Below are 16,760 nucleotides of genomic sequence, written 5' to 3'. Positions count from 1 at the left end.
TCCATAACAAGAGTGGAACGCAACACGAGGTATGTAATTCAAACAGAACAGATGTTTTTCCAGCCACCAATAATTAAGCTTTTGTGGCTAGAAATGGTTTGAGTAGTAGCAGTCTAGAGGATCAAACACTATTATTATCTGCAAGCCACTCCCAGGATGGCTCAATTTGCACTGGGGGGAATTAAAAAAAACATATGTGTTGAGGTAGGGAGCAGTAAACTGACCATTTAAGTTAGCTGTAATATTTGTTTAGCAAACTTTGAGATGTTTGGAATGTGGCTCTCCTTCTTGGAGTGGGATCTCCTAAGGAAGACCTAAACCCCAGGCGGCAAAGGGTAATGTTGCTTGAAATTCTGGACTGGGTTTCTTGTTTTGCTTTCTGGTTGAATTTGCAAAGCTACTAATCTGAGCGCCTGGTAGGTGTATGTGTGTGTGTGTCGTTGCACATGAACTTACTGGTTTAGTTATAAAACAGGCAGGGAGGTTTTCCATGACAAGGAGCATGCAGGGTGTGGAGGAAAACGTCCCTTCCTCATCCTTATCTCTCTGCGTTCCTTTAAGAGGTTTTCTCTGTGCTGTACTTCTAGTATTGGAGCTATTCGAGGAAAAGGATGGGTTTCCTTCCCATACATACTCCTTTTGTCATAACTCCCACTACCCCTCACTTGTCCTTTAGGGACGTGGGTAGTGCTGTGGTCTAAACCACTGAGCCTCTTGGGCTTGCTGATCGGAAGGTCAGTGGTTCGAATCCATGTGAGCTCTGCACTCTCCATGGTGTCCCGTTGCGCCACAAGTGGTTTAGTCATGCTGGCAACATGACCCAGAAGGCTGTCTGCTGGCTCCCTTGGCCTGAAAAGCGAGATGAGCGCCACACCCCATAGTCACCTTTGACTGGACTTAACCGTCCAGGGGTCCATTACCTTTTACCTTACTTGTCCTTTAACTTGAAGCAGCAGGTATATGTTCTTAGAAGACTCAGTGAGTTGACAGTTCTTCAATGGAAATTCAGTGATTTGACAATGATTATTTAAGGGCCAGCAGTAGCAGCTGGGTGAGAATACAGTGCAAAAAACAAAACAAAACAAAAAACAGTGGCAGGATCACTCAAGTGGATTTATTGCTAAACAATTGACAAAGATGCTGAGATCCTGATCCTGCAGAGGTTTAAAAGTCTCAAGGTTTCAACTGTGGCCATGTTTCCTAAGTGTGTTTTAGATTGGCTGCTCTTTCTCAGAATGTAGGCTATAGCATCAAGGGTCTTTAGCTACCAGTTAGATTGCTGCAGCTGCTGACTCGGAAAAAAATGTAGCAGACTATGAGACACCTTGCAAAAAAGATTTTCTAGTTTGTTATTCTAAGGTCATCTTTTACTTAATGTGTTGAAGTAAAGGTATGGCTTACATATTCATGTTTTGTATGTAACATGTTAAGTCAGCTAGCTAGATAGATCTTCAGGATTTTATAGGTGTTAGGCCAATAGATTTGTGTGTGTTTTTAGTTTATGAACCTAGCTCTTGGGTGGCTCAGGAGTTACATAGCTTCATAGGTTTGGGAAACTTCTTGCTATCTATAGATTAGGGATGGATCAACACGTTTCTGGTATGTGTTGGTTCACATATGATCATAAATCTGTTTCTGCAACTATCTGCAATTTTTTAAAAGCAAAAATAATCACATTAATGTATTATTATTTTTATAAAAGACACATTTTGAACGCATTTTATCCTAAAATACACATTTTTGTGTGCATTTTGGTACATTTTTTGAGCTGTATTGCAAAATGGGAGAAGTATGAATACAGAAGGATAACTGCGTTCTGATCCACGTATTAGTCTGGTAAGTGCAAATCTAGTCAGTTTGCTTAAAAATGAAGACCAAACAAAATCCTCAAGCAATTCAAGGATAGGTGGGTAGGTCATTTGTCTCTCTCGTAGTTTGTCTGCAGGGGATATCAACCTGCTAGCTGTATGGAGCTGCATTATCTCTACAATTCTATGATCTCTCACCAGGCAGCTTATTGCAATTGTCTAGCTAGCAAGGATGTGCTCTGTGTGGCACAGGTCCTTGAGGAAAGAAAAAATGAATGCAGTCAGCAGGAGGTAGCAGGTTGTGCATAGATGTAGGGTGCTCAAATATTTGCGCAAGGGCTAAGTATCCATGTGCCTCCAACATGTCCAGAAAAGAACATGGAAGGTGAGAATTAGTATCTTGCTCTAATTTCTAGCAGAACCAGTAAGGATATGGTTGGATCCTAGTACAGATGTCATAAAGTCAATTTTTAGTGAGTTTACATGTGTATTGTTCATATTTGTAAGCTGTTTGTTGTGAAGAACTATTGTTTTCCATGTAGGAATGTTACATGGAAGAAAGTGAAAGCATGTAAATGCCTTAATTTGGTGGAAGCAGCACAAAAATGTCGAATTCTTAATCCATAGGAAATAAATTTAGGCTGTGATTGTATGCTTACCTGGGAGTAAGTTCTACTGAACTTGGTGAAGTTACTTCTGAGTTGACATGCACAGGATCACACTGTTTCTCACTTTGTTGGAATGTGGAAGTCCTCATCAAGGGGGTTTGGGAAGTTACTAAGGGAAGTATAATTCTGCATTTAAATAAAGCATCCTAATTGCAAATAAAATTATATTATTAAAATCATTTTTTAACAATGGAATATACTTTGGAGCCCTGTGCTCCAATGTGACATTCTGACCATAAGTTTCAAACACCTAAATATTCAGAAATAATCCAAAGATAATGAAATGAACATCTCTCTGTGAGATAGTTGTCTTTGCTACATTAAATAAGGCAGTTTTCTGTCAACATTAAAAAATCTATGCTGGACCCAGACAATTGTGCCAGCTTCCTGCCAATTACCAATGTACCTTTTGGGGACAAGGTGTTCACGCAACTCCAGACACCCTTGAATGACACTGCTTCAACTGCGGATAGCGCTGGAACCCCTCGGAGATAAGAACGGAGTCTTTGGCATATGAAAAGGTTTTTTTTCTCTGACCAAAGTGCTTACTAATTAAGCGAGCAGCTGATGAGAAGCCAGGAGACGTCTAGGTACTTTTTTACTTTTTGTTTGCCTTTCGGGATTTTCCTCAGCAGCGGAGGCAAGATGGCGCAGAAAGAGAGTCGCAGGAGTGAGGAGGTTAGTAAACAGTCTGACTGAGTGAGTTAGACCCGAATTGATAATAAATACGGACCAAAACGATTGTTTTATTCACTTTATTAAACTCTATTGAACTCTATCAAACAAGCATAACGCCAAGTCTGGGACATAGATTGATTAACGCCTTTTAAGCCCTCCGGAGAGGCCCTATTTTGGTTACGTTGCAGAATCTTTCTGACTTTTTTCAACGCTACTCACTTCCCTGTGGATATATATTAAGATAAGTTGGCAAGAACACGACAAGGGAGGTGCGGCAAGGGTCTGGTATCAGATTGGCGACCCGAGATATATTAAAGACCCGAGATATATTAAAGACAACCCATGCAGCGACGCCAACAGCCGATCAGGGCGCTACTGCAGGTTATTGTAAGAAGCTGGCTCTTGGTGGTGGAAGGTACTGTGCTTAACTAACTGAACAGAGCCCTTTTCAGGACTGGGTCTGAGTTTAAAGTGCTTGAAGTTCCTGAAACGCCGGAGGTAAACTAACTAGAACTAATCAGGACTAAACTTTGAATGTTTTGAGTAAGAAGTGGTGCGGGACAACTACGTGCTTAAGAGCCACCCCACCCCTCCCTCTATTCCCCACCCTCTCCCTCCCCCCCAGCCTCCTACTGGGTGTTGGGCGTGACGCAGGTGAGGGTTGGTAAAGGCCTGGGAGAGGACGGAGAGAAGTAAAAGAGAAGGTCAAGACCTGGAAAGGACTAATTGATACTTTTGGACTGATACCCTCCTTACGGTTTTCTTCTTTTCTCTTATACCCGGGGTTTATACGTGTTTATATGTGTTTATGTGTTTATGTGCTTATATGTAGGGGTACACGGTATAGTTAGACCAGATATATTATACGTTATCCCCGGTGGGCGTTCTTTGAGGGGAAAGAGGAAAGGATAGGAGTATAGGGAAAACAGTGAAGAACAGTGAAGAAAGGAGGAGTGCTACAAGTAATGATGGGGAAGGAGGGGAAGGACTTAAAGAAAGTGGGCGGGACCCCAGGGGAAAGAAAGGCATCGCGTCAGGAGGAGATTAAAGACTTAGATAGCTTATGGATTAAAATAAAGGAGGAATTTAAACAAAACGAAACATATATGGAAAATAAGCTAGGAGATATGCAAGACCTGATTGACAAAAAAATAGAGGAAGCAGTAGGAGAGCTCTCATCCAAAATTCAAGACCTGTCAGTTAAATCTAAGATGATTGAGGAGTCCAATAAGAAGCTACAGAAGGAACTGAGGGAACAGAAAAGGGAAACAGGGAGGATGAGAGAGGAGTTGGGTGAACTAAATAAAGCACAGGAGAAGATTTGGGATAACCTTGCTATGGCCGACATGCGACAAAAGCAGCTCCACTTAAAATTTAGAGGTGTGGTTGAAGAAAGAAATGAGGATGTTAGAAAGAAAATGATTAAAGAGTTCTCTAAATGGCTGGGTTTGGAAGAGGTAGAGATAGCTTTAACGATTGATAGTGCATTTAGAATCTCGAGACCACAGCATTTAAAAACCAACAAATTCTTGGGAGACTGCCTGGTGATATTCAATTCCTTAGAAATGAGGAATTTAATTCTAAGGACGAGCTACCGTAACAAACTTAGAATTGAAGGGAGGCCCATTATCATCTACAAAGAGATTCCAATTAGATTATTAAGAAAAAGAGAGGGCTATAGACAAGTGGTGGCTGTTTTAAAGAGAAACGGAATACAATTTAGATGGGAGTTCCCGGAGGGGATTACTTTCTTCTACAAAGACAAGAAATTTAAATTAACGGATATACAAGAAACAGAGAAGTTCCTGAGAAGGTATGAAAAAGAGTTAGGAAGGACAGAATATAGAGTACGAAGTAATGAAGAGGTGAAAGGGAATGGGCGAGAAAGGGAAGAAGAGAGGGAGGGGAGCGTGAAAGACCAAGGAGAGAGGGGGTCAAACTTAGGAGAAGAAGATGAAGAAGCCGCAGTGGGAGAAGGGGCGGTTGAAGAGGAGGGGCTCCTAGGAAACAAAGGCGTCGGTTTTTAATTTGAGTTTTTGATTTGAGGTAAAGTAGTTGTAGAACTAAGACAACACTGGACACTTTAAAACTTTTATCATGGAACGTGAATGGGTTGAATGAGAAAATTAAAAGGAATAAAATTCGGAAAGCTTTGAGAAATAAGAAATACGATGTCATCTGTTTTCAAGAAACCCATATCGCAAAGAGACATAGACACATCTTGGTGAATAAAAATCTGGGAGTAGAATTTGTAAATTCGGATATAAATAAAAAAAAAGGAGTGGTAATCTACGCTAAAGAAAGGTGGGAACCAAGACAAATCTGTAAAGATGAGGAAGGTAGAATATTAGGTATTCAATTAAATTTTCGAGGGGAAAGAATCAATGTAGTGTCGGTATATGCACCAAATACAAAAAGAACTGAGTTCTTTGGAAAACTAGAAAGCATGCTGCTGGAATTGGAACCTTATAAGTTAATTTTATTGGGAGACTGGAATGGGGTCCCAACACCGAGTATAGACAGAAGCGAGAACCAGAGGAACGTAAATAGGGGGAAGCTCCCCAACTCATTTAATGAGTTAGTGGGAAACCTAGACTTAGTTGACATTTGGAGACACCGAAACCCCACCACTAAACAGTTCACTTATTATTCAGAGCCCCATCAGAGCTGGGGTAGGATTGACCAGATTTGGGTGACTAGAGCTATGGTATGGAGAGTTAAGAGATGTGAGATATTACCTAGGACCCTGTCAGATCACTGCCCTCTGATTTTGGAAATTAAAAACGAACTGAAAGGGCAGCTCAGGTGGAGGATGAATGAATATTTATTTGAAAATGAGGAAGTACTGGAGATGGCAAAAAAAACCCTGAGAGAATATTTGGAGATGAACCTGAATAGAGATACTCCAATAGAGTTGGTATGGGATGCCGGTAAGGCTGTCCTAAGGGGCTTTCTAATACAGCAAAATAGCTACAGAAAGAAATTAAGGGAGAAAAAGAAGGATGGCATTCTGGCCCAATTGAGGGACCATGAAAGAAAACTCGCTTTAGATCCGACAGATGAAATGACTAATCAAATGGTGAGGGTGCTGCAGTCCCAATACTCAGCTATTTTGAATCAAGAGGTAGAACAGAAAATTAAATTTACGAGACAGAAATATTTTGAGTCGGCCAATAAAATGGGGAAGTTACTTGCATGGCAGCTCAGAAAAAGAAAGAAACAAAATGTGATCAATAAACTTATTATAGATGAAAGGGTGATAGAGGACCCAGAGGAAATTGAAAATAGGTTTGTTACCTTTTTTGAAAAGCTGTATGAAAAAGGAGAAGAGAGCAGCGTAGAAATAGAGAATTATCTAGACCAAGAAGAAAGGAACTTTTTTACGGAAGAGGACTGTGCACAATTAAACAATGTGGTGTCTGAAAAAGAGGTCCGGGATGCTATTAATAAGATGAAGAACGGGAAGTCCCCTGGTCCGGACGGTTTACCTGCAAAATACTATAAAAAACTGGTAGATTTGTTAGCGCCGGCTTTAACGGAGGTAATAAATAATACTCTTCAAGAAGGGAGGATACCTAGCTCCTGGAAGGAGGCGTATATTACGTTAATCCCCAAGACTGAAAATGAAAAGACAGATATAAAAAACTATAGGCCAATTTCGCTTTTAAACTGTGATTATAAGATCTTTGCAGACATCATGGCATGCAGATTCAAAAAATTATTAAATAAATATATACATAGAGACCAAGTGGGATTTTTACCGGGTAGACAACTGAGAGACAACGTCCGGCATGTATTAGACATCATGGAGTATTTGGAGACAAGACCAGATGTACCAGCGGCCCTTATTTTTGTTGATGCGGAAAAAGCTTTTGACCGCGTATCTTGGGAATTTCTGCTACAAAAACTTGATAAGGTGGGCATAAGGGGTCCTTATTTGAAGGGCATTAGGGCGATTTATACAGAGCAGCAGGCTAGGTTGATCATTAATAATAACTTGACTAAATACTTTCCGATTATGAAAGGCACAAGGCAGGGCTGCCCTCTGTCACCTTTATTGTTTATTTTGGTGTTAGAAACAGTAACAAATAAAATAAGAGCGACCCCAAACATTAAGGGAGTAAGAATTGGAGATAAAGAGTACAAATTAAAAGCCTACGCAGATGATCTGGTTTTCTTTTTTGAGAACCCATTTGAAACCACCAGCAGAGCGATAGAACTTTTGGAAGAGTTCGGTAAATTATCCGGATTCAAGTTAAATAGGGGGAAAACTAAATTATTAATAAAGAATCTGACAGCACAAGAAAGATTACAGCTAGAACAACAGGTGGATATTAAAGTAGCGAATAAGGTGAAATATTTGGGAATTTGGTTGTCCACAAAGAATATTAACTTGGTAGAGGATAATTATGATAAATTGTGGAAGGAAATTAAGAAAGATATGAATACCTGGCGTAGATTGAATTTATCTTGGACTGGGAGGATGGAATCGATTAAGATGTGTATCCTCCCGAGACTGTTATTTCTGTTTCAGAACCTACCAGTTATAAAAGGTACCACCTGCTTTAAAAATTGGCAAAGAACCCTGACCAAATATATTTGGCAAGAGAAGAAACCTAGGGTGAAACTCAAATACTTGATGGATTCCAGGGAAAGAGGGGGCTTTGGTGTACCAAACCTAAGGCTCTACTATGAGGCCGCATGCCTACTTTGGATAAAGGACTGGGCCACCCTGAAAGATGCTGATCTATTAGACCTGGAAGGGTTCGATCTAAGATTTGGGTGGCATGCCTACCTCTGGCAGGGAAAAGACAAAGTCCATAGAGGATTTCATAACCATATAGTTAGAGGACCACTCATGGAAGTCTGGAATAGGAAGAAAAATGCGATTGAACAAAATACCCCCTGGTGGCTTTCACCTGTGGATATCATCAAAATAAAGAAATTAAATATGATAGGTAAAAGATGGACGTATGAGGATTTATTAATTAAATCAGAAGAAGGGTGGAAATTAAGATCACAGGACGAACTGAAAGAGAAAATTAAGGATTGGTTTCACCTACACCAAGTTAGTGCAATATGGAGGGAACATAAGAGAATAGGTATGGGAGAAAATAAATCTAGATTTCAAGTGGAGATTATGGAGAGTAATAGCAAATTACTGTCCAAAATGTATAGGCAATTGCTGGAAAGTGAAAACAAGGAAGTGTTGATTAAAGAGGTAATGATCAAATGGAATAAAGATTTAGGATATGAGATAGGCTATGATAAATGGCAAACATTATGGAAGAAAGGTATGAGATTTACCGTATGTGCTGATTTATGTGAGAATCTGTACAAGATGATGTACCGCTGGTATCTGACCCCGGTAAGATTAGGGAGAATGTATAGAACAGCAGATAACACTTGCTGGAGATGCAAAGATAAGGTGGGGACTTTCTTTCATATTTGGTGGACCTGTGAGGAGGTGAAGGGTTTCTGGGGACAAATTTACGAGGAGTTAAAGAAAATTTTGAAGTATAATTTTCCCAAGAAACCTGAAGCTTTCCTTCTAGGGATGATTGGGGAGGAAATAAAAAAGAAAGATCAGACTTTCTTCCAGTATGCTGCTACCGCGGCGAGAATCTTAATAGCAAAGAAATGGAAATCCTCAGAAACTCCAACAATGAGAGAGTGGCAGGTCAAAGTGTACCAATATCTGGAATTGGCGAGACTTACACAATATATTAGGCGGGATAACTCTATTAAAAAGACAGAAGATTGGTCGAAATTTATAAGTTACCTTGAGACTAACTTGAGAATTAACAACTTAACAGTAGACGATGTTTAACTCCTACGACATGTAAAGATAAACAAAATAACTGCAGAAGATTAATGTAGAATGTTTAATCCAAAGCTGAGGTTAAGGGAAGTCAAATGTGTGTAAGGGTATGATTGGAATTTTCTTCTTTGTAATGTTTTTTTTTCCTACTATTTTTAGATGTATGTGTTTTTAATGTGTTGTGTGTATTGTATGTCTTTATGTTACAACTTTTTCTTTGTATGCGCAAGTATATGTGATTGTAATAAAGTTTATAAAAAAAAAAAAAAAAAAGAATGACACTGATTATCTAAATCCATTTTTGGTTAGGGTTTGCACAGAAACTTTGATCACCGTGGTGCCTCCTTTGTCAGGAGAGAGTAAGAAATTGCAATCCTGTTGATTTTCCTGTACCTCTCAGAGGTGTCCAGTACCATCCACTATGATATCTTGATGAACTGGTTGGCTGGTGGAAATTGGTGTATAATGTTGTGGGCTCCTGCTCCCTTGATGATCAACTATAAGGCTGCTTATTGGGAGTTATGCTATGGTGTTGTTCAGGTTTTATTCCACGTGTTGAACAGCATCTATATAAATCTACTGACTGGGGTGTTCTCAATATTTTGATAGCATAAAGCTCAATTTCTCTTGTTCGTTATAGTCAGGTGAAGCGGTAGAAGTTCTGTTTGTTGTCAGGTGATAGTGTACTCCACCTGAAAAATCAGGTTCCCAATATGGAGGTGTTAGCCTCAGAGACCCAAGTGACCTCTGTGGCATGAAGCACCTTTCATTTGCTAACGGTTGCACACCAACTGCTATCTTTCTCAACAACGAAGATAGCCTGACCACAGTTCTCCATGTATGCATTTAGAGTATTGTAACGTACTGCATCATGTGGGACACCTTTTGAGGACTGTTCAGAAACTATGGTTACTGCATAATGTAACAGTGGGGCTGGTCATATTGGAGTTTTAAAATGGCTACGCTACCTTCCAGTTAATTTAAACGTGCTGATTTTGACCTATTCTATTCTAATAGTGGGACACGGGTGGCGCTGTGGGTTAAACCACAGAGCCTAGGACTTGCCGATCAGAAGGTCGGCGGTTCAAATCCCTGCGACGGGGTGAGCTCCTGTTGCTCGGTCCCTGCTCCTGCCAACCTAGCAGTTTGAAAGTGCAAGTAGATAAATAGGTACCGCTCCGGCGGAAAGGTAAACGCCGTTTCCATGCGCTGCTCTGGTTCGCCAGAAGCCGCTTAGTAATGCTGGCCACATGACCCGGCAGCTGTACGCCGGCTCCCTCGGCCAATAAAGCGAGATGAGCGCCGCAACCCCAGAGTTGGGCACGACTGGACCTAATGGTCAGGGGTCCCTTTACCTTTATTCTAATAGTGAACTCATTTTCAAAGTGTGGATACTTTTGGACCAAAGCTCACAATTTGAAAGAGAATTGTTACAAAATAAGGATAAACCTCTGTACACAATATATAACTTTTTAATAGACTGGGAAATGAATGATGAACTAGTTAAAGCTTCAATGACACACTGGGCAATAGATAAAGGGCACAATATAGATTTAAACCTCTGGGAGAAACTTTGGAAAAATAATCTGAAATTTACTGCATGTTGTTCATTCAAAGAGAACTATTTGAAAATGATCCATAGATGGTCTTTAACTCCGAATAGGTTGGCTAAGATGTATAAAGTAGAATCAGATATGTGTTGGAAATGTAAGGAAACAGAAAGACTTTTTTCATGTGTGGTGGACATGTAAAAAAGTAAATTAGTACTGGGAAATGATTTATAATGAGTTGAAAAAAAATGTTTAAAATAACCTTCCCGAAAAGACTGGAGTCCTTCTTATTGGGAATAATTCATACAGAAATTCCCAGATGTCAGAAAAGTTTTTTTATGCATGCAACAACAGTGGCTCGAGTATTGTGAGCACCAAAATGGAAAGTGAGTGAGGTCCCAGGTAAAGAGGATTGGCTACGTAAGATGCTAGAATATGCAGAACTTCAGGCTCAACACATAGAATAAGAGAACAAGAAGAACACATATTTAAAGAAGAGTGGAAAATATTTATTGAATATATGGAAAATAACTGCACGCAGCTGAAAACACTGGCAGCATTAAGATAAATTCATCAGTGTGATTAATGTTTGAACAATGTAAAAATAGAGAACAGATTTAATTGGGTATAGTAAAATATGCAGGAATGGAAGATAAGTAAAATGAACCATGGAAGGAGAAGAAAGGAAGTCATTGGATATTTAAAAGTATGTAAAATGTTTATTCTGAAATGTAAAAATTGATACTTCTGAGAGAATGATGGCATTTCAGAGAACATGGTACAGAAACTGGCCTAAAAATGTCTAAAATAAATAAATTCATGGTTTTAAGGTTTTGAGGGATGCTTAAAATCATGAGGCCTGTGACAAATAATGGCTTAGCAAGCATTCTAATTATCACTTTCATATTCATGCTTCATGTTTGTAAGCATAACTAAAAAAATGCACTACAGGTTTAATATTAAAAACTATGTTAAAATGGCAAAAGGAATATTGTAAAGAGTCTTGAAACATTTGTATTTTGTTTTCAGAGTATGAAATAGAGAGATCTTTTTTTCTGCGAATGAAGTGTGTTTTGGCCAAACGGAATGCAGGACTAACATGTAGTGGTTACAAGGTAAAGTGCTTAGATTTTTGCCATCTTTGCAGGGCAACAGGTTTTAATTATAGAAGCTTGCCTTAAAGCAAACACATATTTTAAAGTAATATAGTAATATCTGTGACACTGATGCTAGGGCTGAGCCAAAATGGAAGGGAGTCTGTAATAATCCCCCCCCCCATCATGAAACTTGCCTTCACTCTTTTTTGGTGGTATGTGTGGATTTGTGAAACATGGCAAAAATGTTTGACTATTCAAAATGCAGTCAGGAAGACATCATTCTGATATAGCTTCATGACCATGAAGCCAAAGTTGACTGTCTCTCTGACATCCTCATGCTGTATGTGTCTGGGATTCCATTTTTAAAAAGGCACTAAAGTGGCAGATCGGGAAAAGAGGCACCTAAGAACAGTATGCAAAAAAGATAAGCAATGAGTGCATGTGCAACACTCCACTCTTTTTTTAAAACTTCACAGGTGAAGATTAAGTACAGCTCTGATTAATAGCATTTATTGCCATAGGCTCCCCAGTGATTGAACTTTGCTTCCAGGGAGGCTTGTATTGTACTATTCTTACTACCTTTGAGGGGGCCAGTGAAAACCTTCCTTTATTGCAAAGGGCCTCTTAGCTGAGTTAGATCTAAAACTGGATATTTTGTCTTGCTTTGGGGGAGGGATCATAGCTCAGTGCTTTGGGTACAGAAGGTCACAGGTTCTCTCAATAGCATTTCCAGTTAAAAGATTAGGTAGCAAGTGATGGGGAAGACCTCTGCCAGAGACCCATGGTAACTTCTGTCTGTCATAGTAGACGTTACTGGGCAAGATAGGCAAATGGTCTGGCCTGGTATCATACAGCTTGCTACGGTGTTTTGCTCTGTAAAGCTCTTTTTTATTGTGAATCACCCACAATGCTTCTCTATGGGGCAATATGGAAATTAAACAAAGAACTTATTTAGGCAGGTAAACTCCAGTGTATTTTGTATCTTCTCCTTTGACTAATTGGACTGTTGGGCAATCTCCATTTCCCCCGCGCATCCACCATGCACGTTTCTCTCTCTCTCCCTCCCTCTCCCCTCGCCATTCCCTTCTTCCAGGTCCACAGCCTCTTGTGCAGACATGCAAATGCTTTGCAGTAAAGCTTATAGCCTAATACTGTGCATGTTTACTCAAAAGGAAGGCTTTGCTGAATTCATTGGGGCTTATTCCCAAGTAAACAATCATAGTGTTGCGTGTTTTCCTTTGCTACCTCATGCTATGTCCCGGGAGAAGCCAACCCCAAATCCAGTCTGCAACAGTTTTGGCTGTCATTTGTTTGCTGCATCAGCAGCCTCTATGAAAGCAGCTTCTGCCACAGCAAATAGCAAATGGCTTGTTTGCAAGGATAACTGAAAACTCTGAGGATCAGATGGATTGTAGGTGGAAATTGCACAGCAGTTCTTCCTCCTCTTCTCTCCTTGAGTGAATGTGAGGAGGCGAAGGTGGGAAGCCTCTGCATGTGCATGTTATTGAGACCACTAAACTCACTGAATGTACTTTTGAGTAAATATGCATAGGCCACACATTATAATGAATCATGAATGCATGTGGAGAAGCGAATGGAATTGCTTCTACCCCTATGAAGGTTCAGCATGCCATGTGAACGAGCCTATTCATATACTGATGGTATGGCTATAGGCTCTGTCTGCACAATCACAAACTCTGAAAAAGGCATGTCTCCAGTTGCATGTGCAGTGCTTCCACACTCACATCTTTTTGTGCTGAATTATGCCATGAGAGCCAACCACAAAATGACTAACATGGTGTGGGTGGCATAAAATGGCTGCTCTACGCTGTGTGGCATAACTCGCCCACATTTAAAAGAGCAGAAAAAGACTCAGGACTGCCAAATGGTGTGTGCATGTCCCCCCTGTCGCATCAGTGTGGAAAAAGGCATCTACCCCAGCAACTGCTGTACTGCTCATAGAAAGAAGTTCTTTGCACCTCTCTTTGTTCAGAATAGGTGTGTGTCCATTCAAGTGAAATGTGGGCATGTTTAATAGAGTGTGGTCAATGTAGGAGAGGCCAAACCAGTGCAAACAGGAGCTGAGCTAAAAGAGCAAACAGACTCTCATGCGTTGCAGATTTTTGAGCAGATTATTTACTAGGACCTGTGGACTCCATGTTGGCAACCCCAGGGGATGGGACACAATCCTACTGTCTTTCAGTTTCTGTCGGTCTTTCTGTCACCACTCATCTCTGCCTCCCTCCTTCCAAGCCAATAACTGTTTATGGCAAGACTTCGGTACAAACACCAAACAGTGTTCTGTGTGTGCATTTCAACATAGGTTGATCAAATGTATAATTTAAATTTGTGTGTATGCATGTTTAATTAGGTTTATGCAAAGGAAATCAAATTTTATCTGGATATTTCACATTGACCATTATGTTATAATAAGATAATGTATAATAAATATTCAGAGGGCCACAAAAATAATTTGATACTCTGAATGCATCTAGAGAATGTTGAGTCAAGATCTTTGCAATTTAATGTCAGCTTAATTGTCATATAGTGTTGGCATGCGATACATGGTATATGTTGACTTTTGCTTTAAAATTACCAATTCACCTGTAAAAAGACCACTCAGGAAACACACACACACACACACACACAGAGAGAGAGAGAGAGAGAGAGAGAGAGAGAGAGAGAGAGAGAGAATATATCCTAGAGATTTTAGGTGAACAGTATTGTCAAGAGGCCATCTTAGTCATTCGTTTCCCCTTCATAACTGTACCTTTTTTCTCCCATATTATACCAGGTGATCCACTGCAGTGGCTATTTGAAGATACGTCAGTACATGTTGGATATGTCTTTGTATGATACCTGTTACCAAATTGTGGGGCTGGTTGCTGTAGGTCAATCATTACCTCCGAGTGCAATCACTGAGATCAAACTCCATAGTAACATGTTTATGTTCAGAGCAAGCCTAGATCTAAAACTGATATTTCTAGATTCAAGGTAAGTAAAAATTTATTTTTAAAAAATGGCTGTTCCATTTTCCCATATGCTTGTGGCAACTTGCAAAAGATAGCTGAAAAATATAAAGCTGAAAAAACAGCAAGAGAACAATAGAATCCACACAAAACTGTAGCAACAATATTATCTTTGAATTGTTACAGCATTTGAAAATGAAGCTTTGTTGTATGTTATAGGTGTTACGCCTTTAACATGAACATAGGATAAAGTGACACTTTAAGGATCACTGTAGGACAAGCCACTGCTCATGGAGTAAATACTTTTATTTGGTAGCGTCTAGTGGTAATGGTTGAAATTTGAGTTAACCAAAATTACTGGAAGACTGAGGTTGTCTTTTGAAGACTGGACATTCTTTTAATTATGCAAAGTGGAGAATAGAAGAAGTACTAAGTTGCTCCATGACAAAGTTGACAAATGAGGCACAGCTCAAATAGAAAGCCGTTGGCAAAACTTCATACCAGGACTCTGAAGTTCTTAGTTTGTACTTTTATCACAAAACTATATTTGCTCCATCTTTTCTTCCCAAGGTCACAGTTTGTATAGCTTGCATACCATAATATGGGAATGCTGGAGGTTGGACTAGATGATCCTCTGGGTACCTTCCAATTCTACAGTTCTATGATTCTATGAAAATAGCCATTTGTAAGATGCAATGTCAATATTGGCTTGAATCCTAACTAATACAAAATAGGCCTTTGCTGCTAAAATGCTGAATTTCCACAGAAATAAAAGAACAGGAGAGTCTTCTTTTGCTGTTCCTGCTGTGTACAACATACCTCACCCAGCCCTAAACCACTGCATGTTAAAAAGAAATAAAACTAATTCACACTAATGGTTTGTTTGTTTATGGACCATTTAATTATAAATATGGTCAAAGCAGTCTAAGCAACAACTTACTATAAATTCACAATAATAACATTTGCTGTTTTGTCAGCAGCCGTGTTGCTGTTTCTTGGTCATGTTTGTCTTTGTCTTTACTGAGATGTTTTGTTTTGTCTTGCTCCCAGTTTAGCAAAATTTAAAAATAATAGGGAAAGGGATATTGGACAGAAACAGTAGGTTGTGAAGTTGACTTTGTAAATATTTCTCGAACTGAAATATTGCTCATGACATCTGTTGATATTTGATATGGGTATATTTGAAAATATCTCATAGTTGCTACGCAATGGTGTTTCGTATTTGACAGCATTTTATATTACTAATATATAGTTAAACTCTTGTATCTAGAGTGAAGTGAAAAGGGAATACTAGTTGTTAACCCAGTAGTTTTTTGGTCGACTCATGTACTGGGGTAAGACACTGAATTATGTCTGTGCTATGTGAGCTACAGATAATTTTTTGATCATAAATTGGAATGAAAGGATCTGTCATTTTTTATTCTTTAAGCTTCTCATTTTTTTCCAGTCTTCAGTTCTGCAGCAATTTTTGATTTATTTATTTTTAATCCTCATGAAAATTCTTTAGCATTTTAGTGCAAATTTAGTAGGCAAATTTATCCTCCTAAACATACAGTGGTGCCTCGCAAGACTAAAAGAATCCGTTCTGAGATTCTCTTCGTCTAGCGGTTTTTTTCGTCTTGCAAAGCAAGCCCATTGACGGATTCGCGATATTAGCGGCTTATCTGCTGATCGGATCAGCTGATAAGCTGCTTAGCGGCTTAGAAAAAGGGGGGGAACCAGCAGGAACTCGCAAGACATTGTTGTCTTGCGAAGCAAGCCCATAGGAAATTCGTTTTGCGAAGCACCTCCAAAACGGAAAACTCTTTCGTCTAGCGAGTTTTCCGTCTTGCGAGGCATTCGTCTTGCGGGGCACCACTGTATTTTTGTGTGCAGTTTTGACTAATGTACAGATTTTTAAAAGCAACTTTAACTAATATAATGTGTTTCTGTATGCTTTCACAGATAATTCATTCTTATACACGTATCTTTCTAATATATGCATTTTTGTAAACATTGGTTGGAGAACTGCACAGCAAAATTCAGATGAGTGTGAATTTGATTAATTTGGCTTTAAAAGCTAACTGAATTCAATTTCCCCCCTATTGTTACTTATAAGTGACATTTCCTTTGGTGTTCAGCTAAGCAGTACATTTTGACACTTTAGTGGAGAAATAATTTAAAATTATC

General features: G+C 39.4%; 1 protein-coding gene across 3 annotated transcripts in view; it reads left to right on the top strand.

Moving 5' to 3' along the window:
* The window catches only part of SIM2 (SIM bHLH transcription factor 2), a 57,880-nt gene that overhangs the window by 29,312 nt on the left and 11,808 nt on the right, over positions 1 to 16,760 (top strand). For 2 of the 3 annotated variants that reach the window (XM_081198749.1, XM_081198750.1), the window contains exons 5-6: positions 11,555 to 11,640; positions 14,417 to 14,616. In XM_081198749.1, coding sequence (XP_081054875.1) covers positions 11,555 to 11,640; positions 14,417 to 14,616 — 286 coding nt within the window. Of the gene's footprint in view, positions 1 to 1,561; positions 2,194 to 11,554; positions 11,641 to 14,416; positions 14,617 to 16,760 lie in introns of those variants that run through there. The other variant, XM_081198751.1, reaches the window with a different exon arrangement.

The sequence above is a fragment of the Podarcis bocagei genome (genome assembly GCF_964188305.1).
Source record: "Podarcis bocagei genome assembly, chromosome: 6".
In the NCBI taxonomy this organism is placed as follows: domain Eukaryota; kingdom Metazoa; phylum Chordata; class Lepidosauria; order Squamata; family Lacertidae; genus Podarcis; species Podarcis bocagei.
The sequence above is the reverse complement of the archived record's forward strand: the minus strand, read 5'-3'. Positions and strand labels throughout refer to the sequence as shown.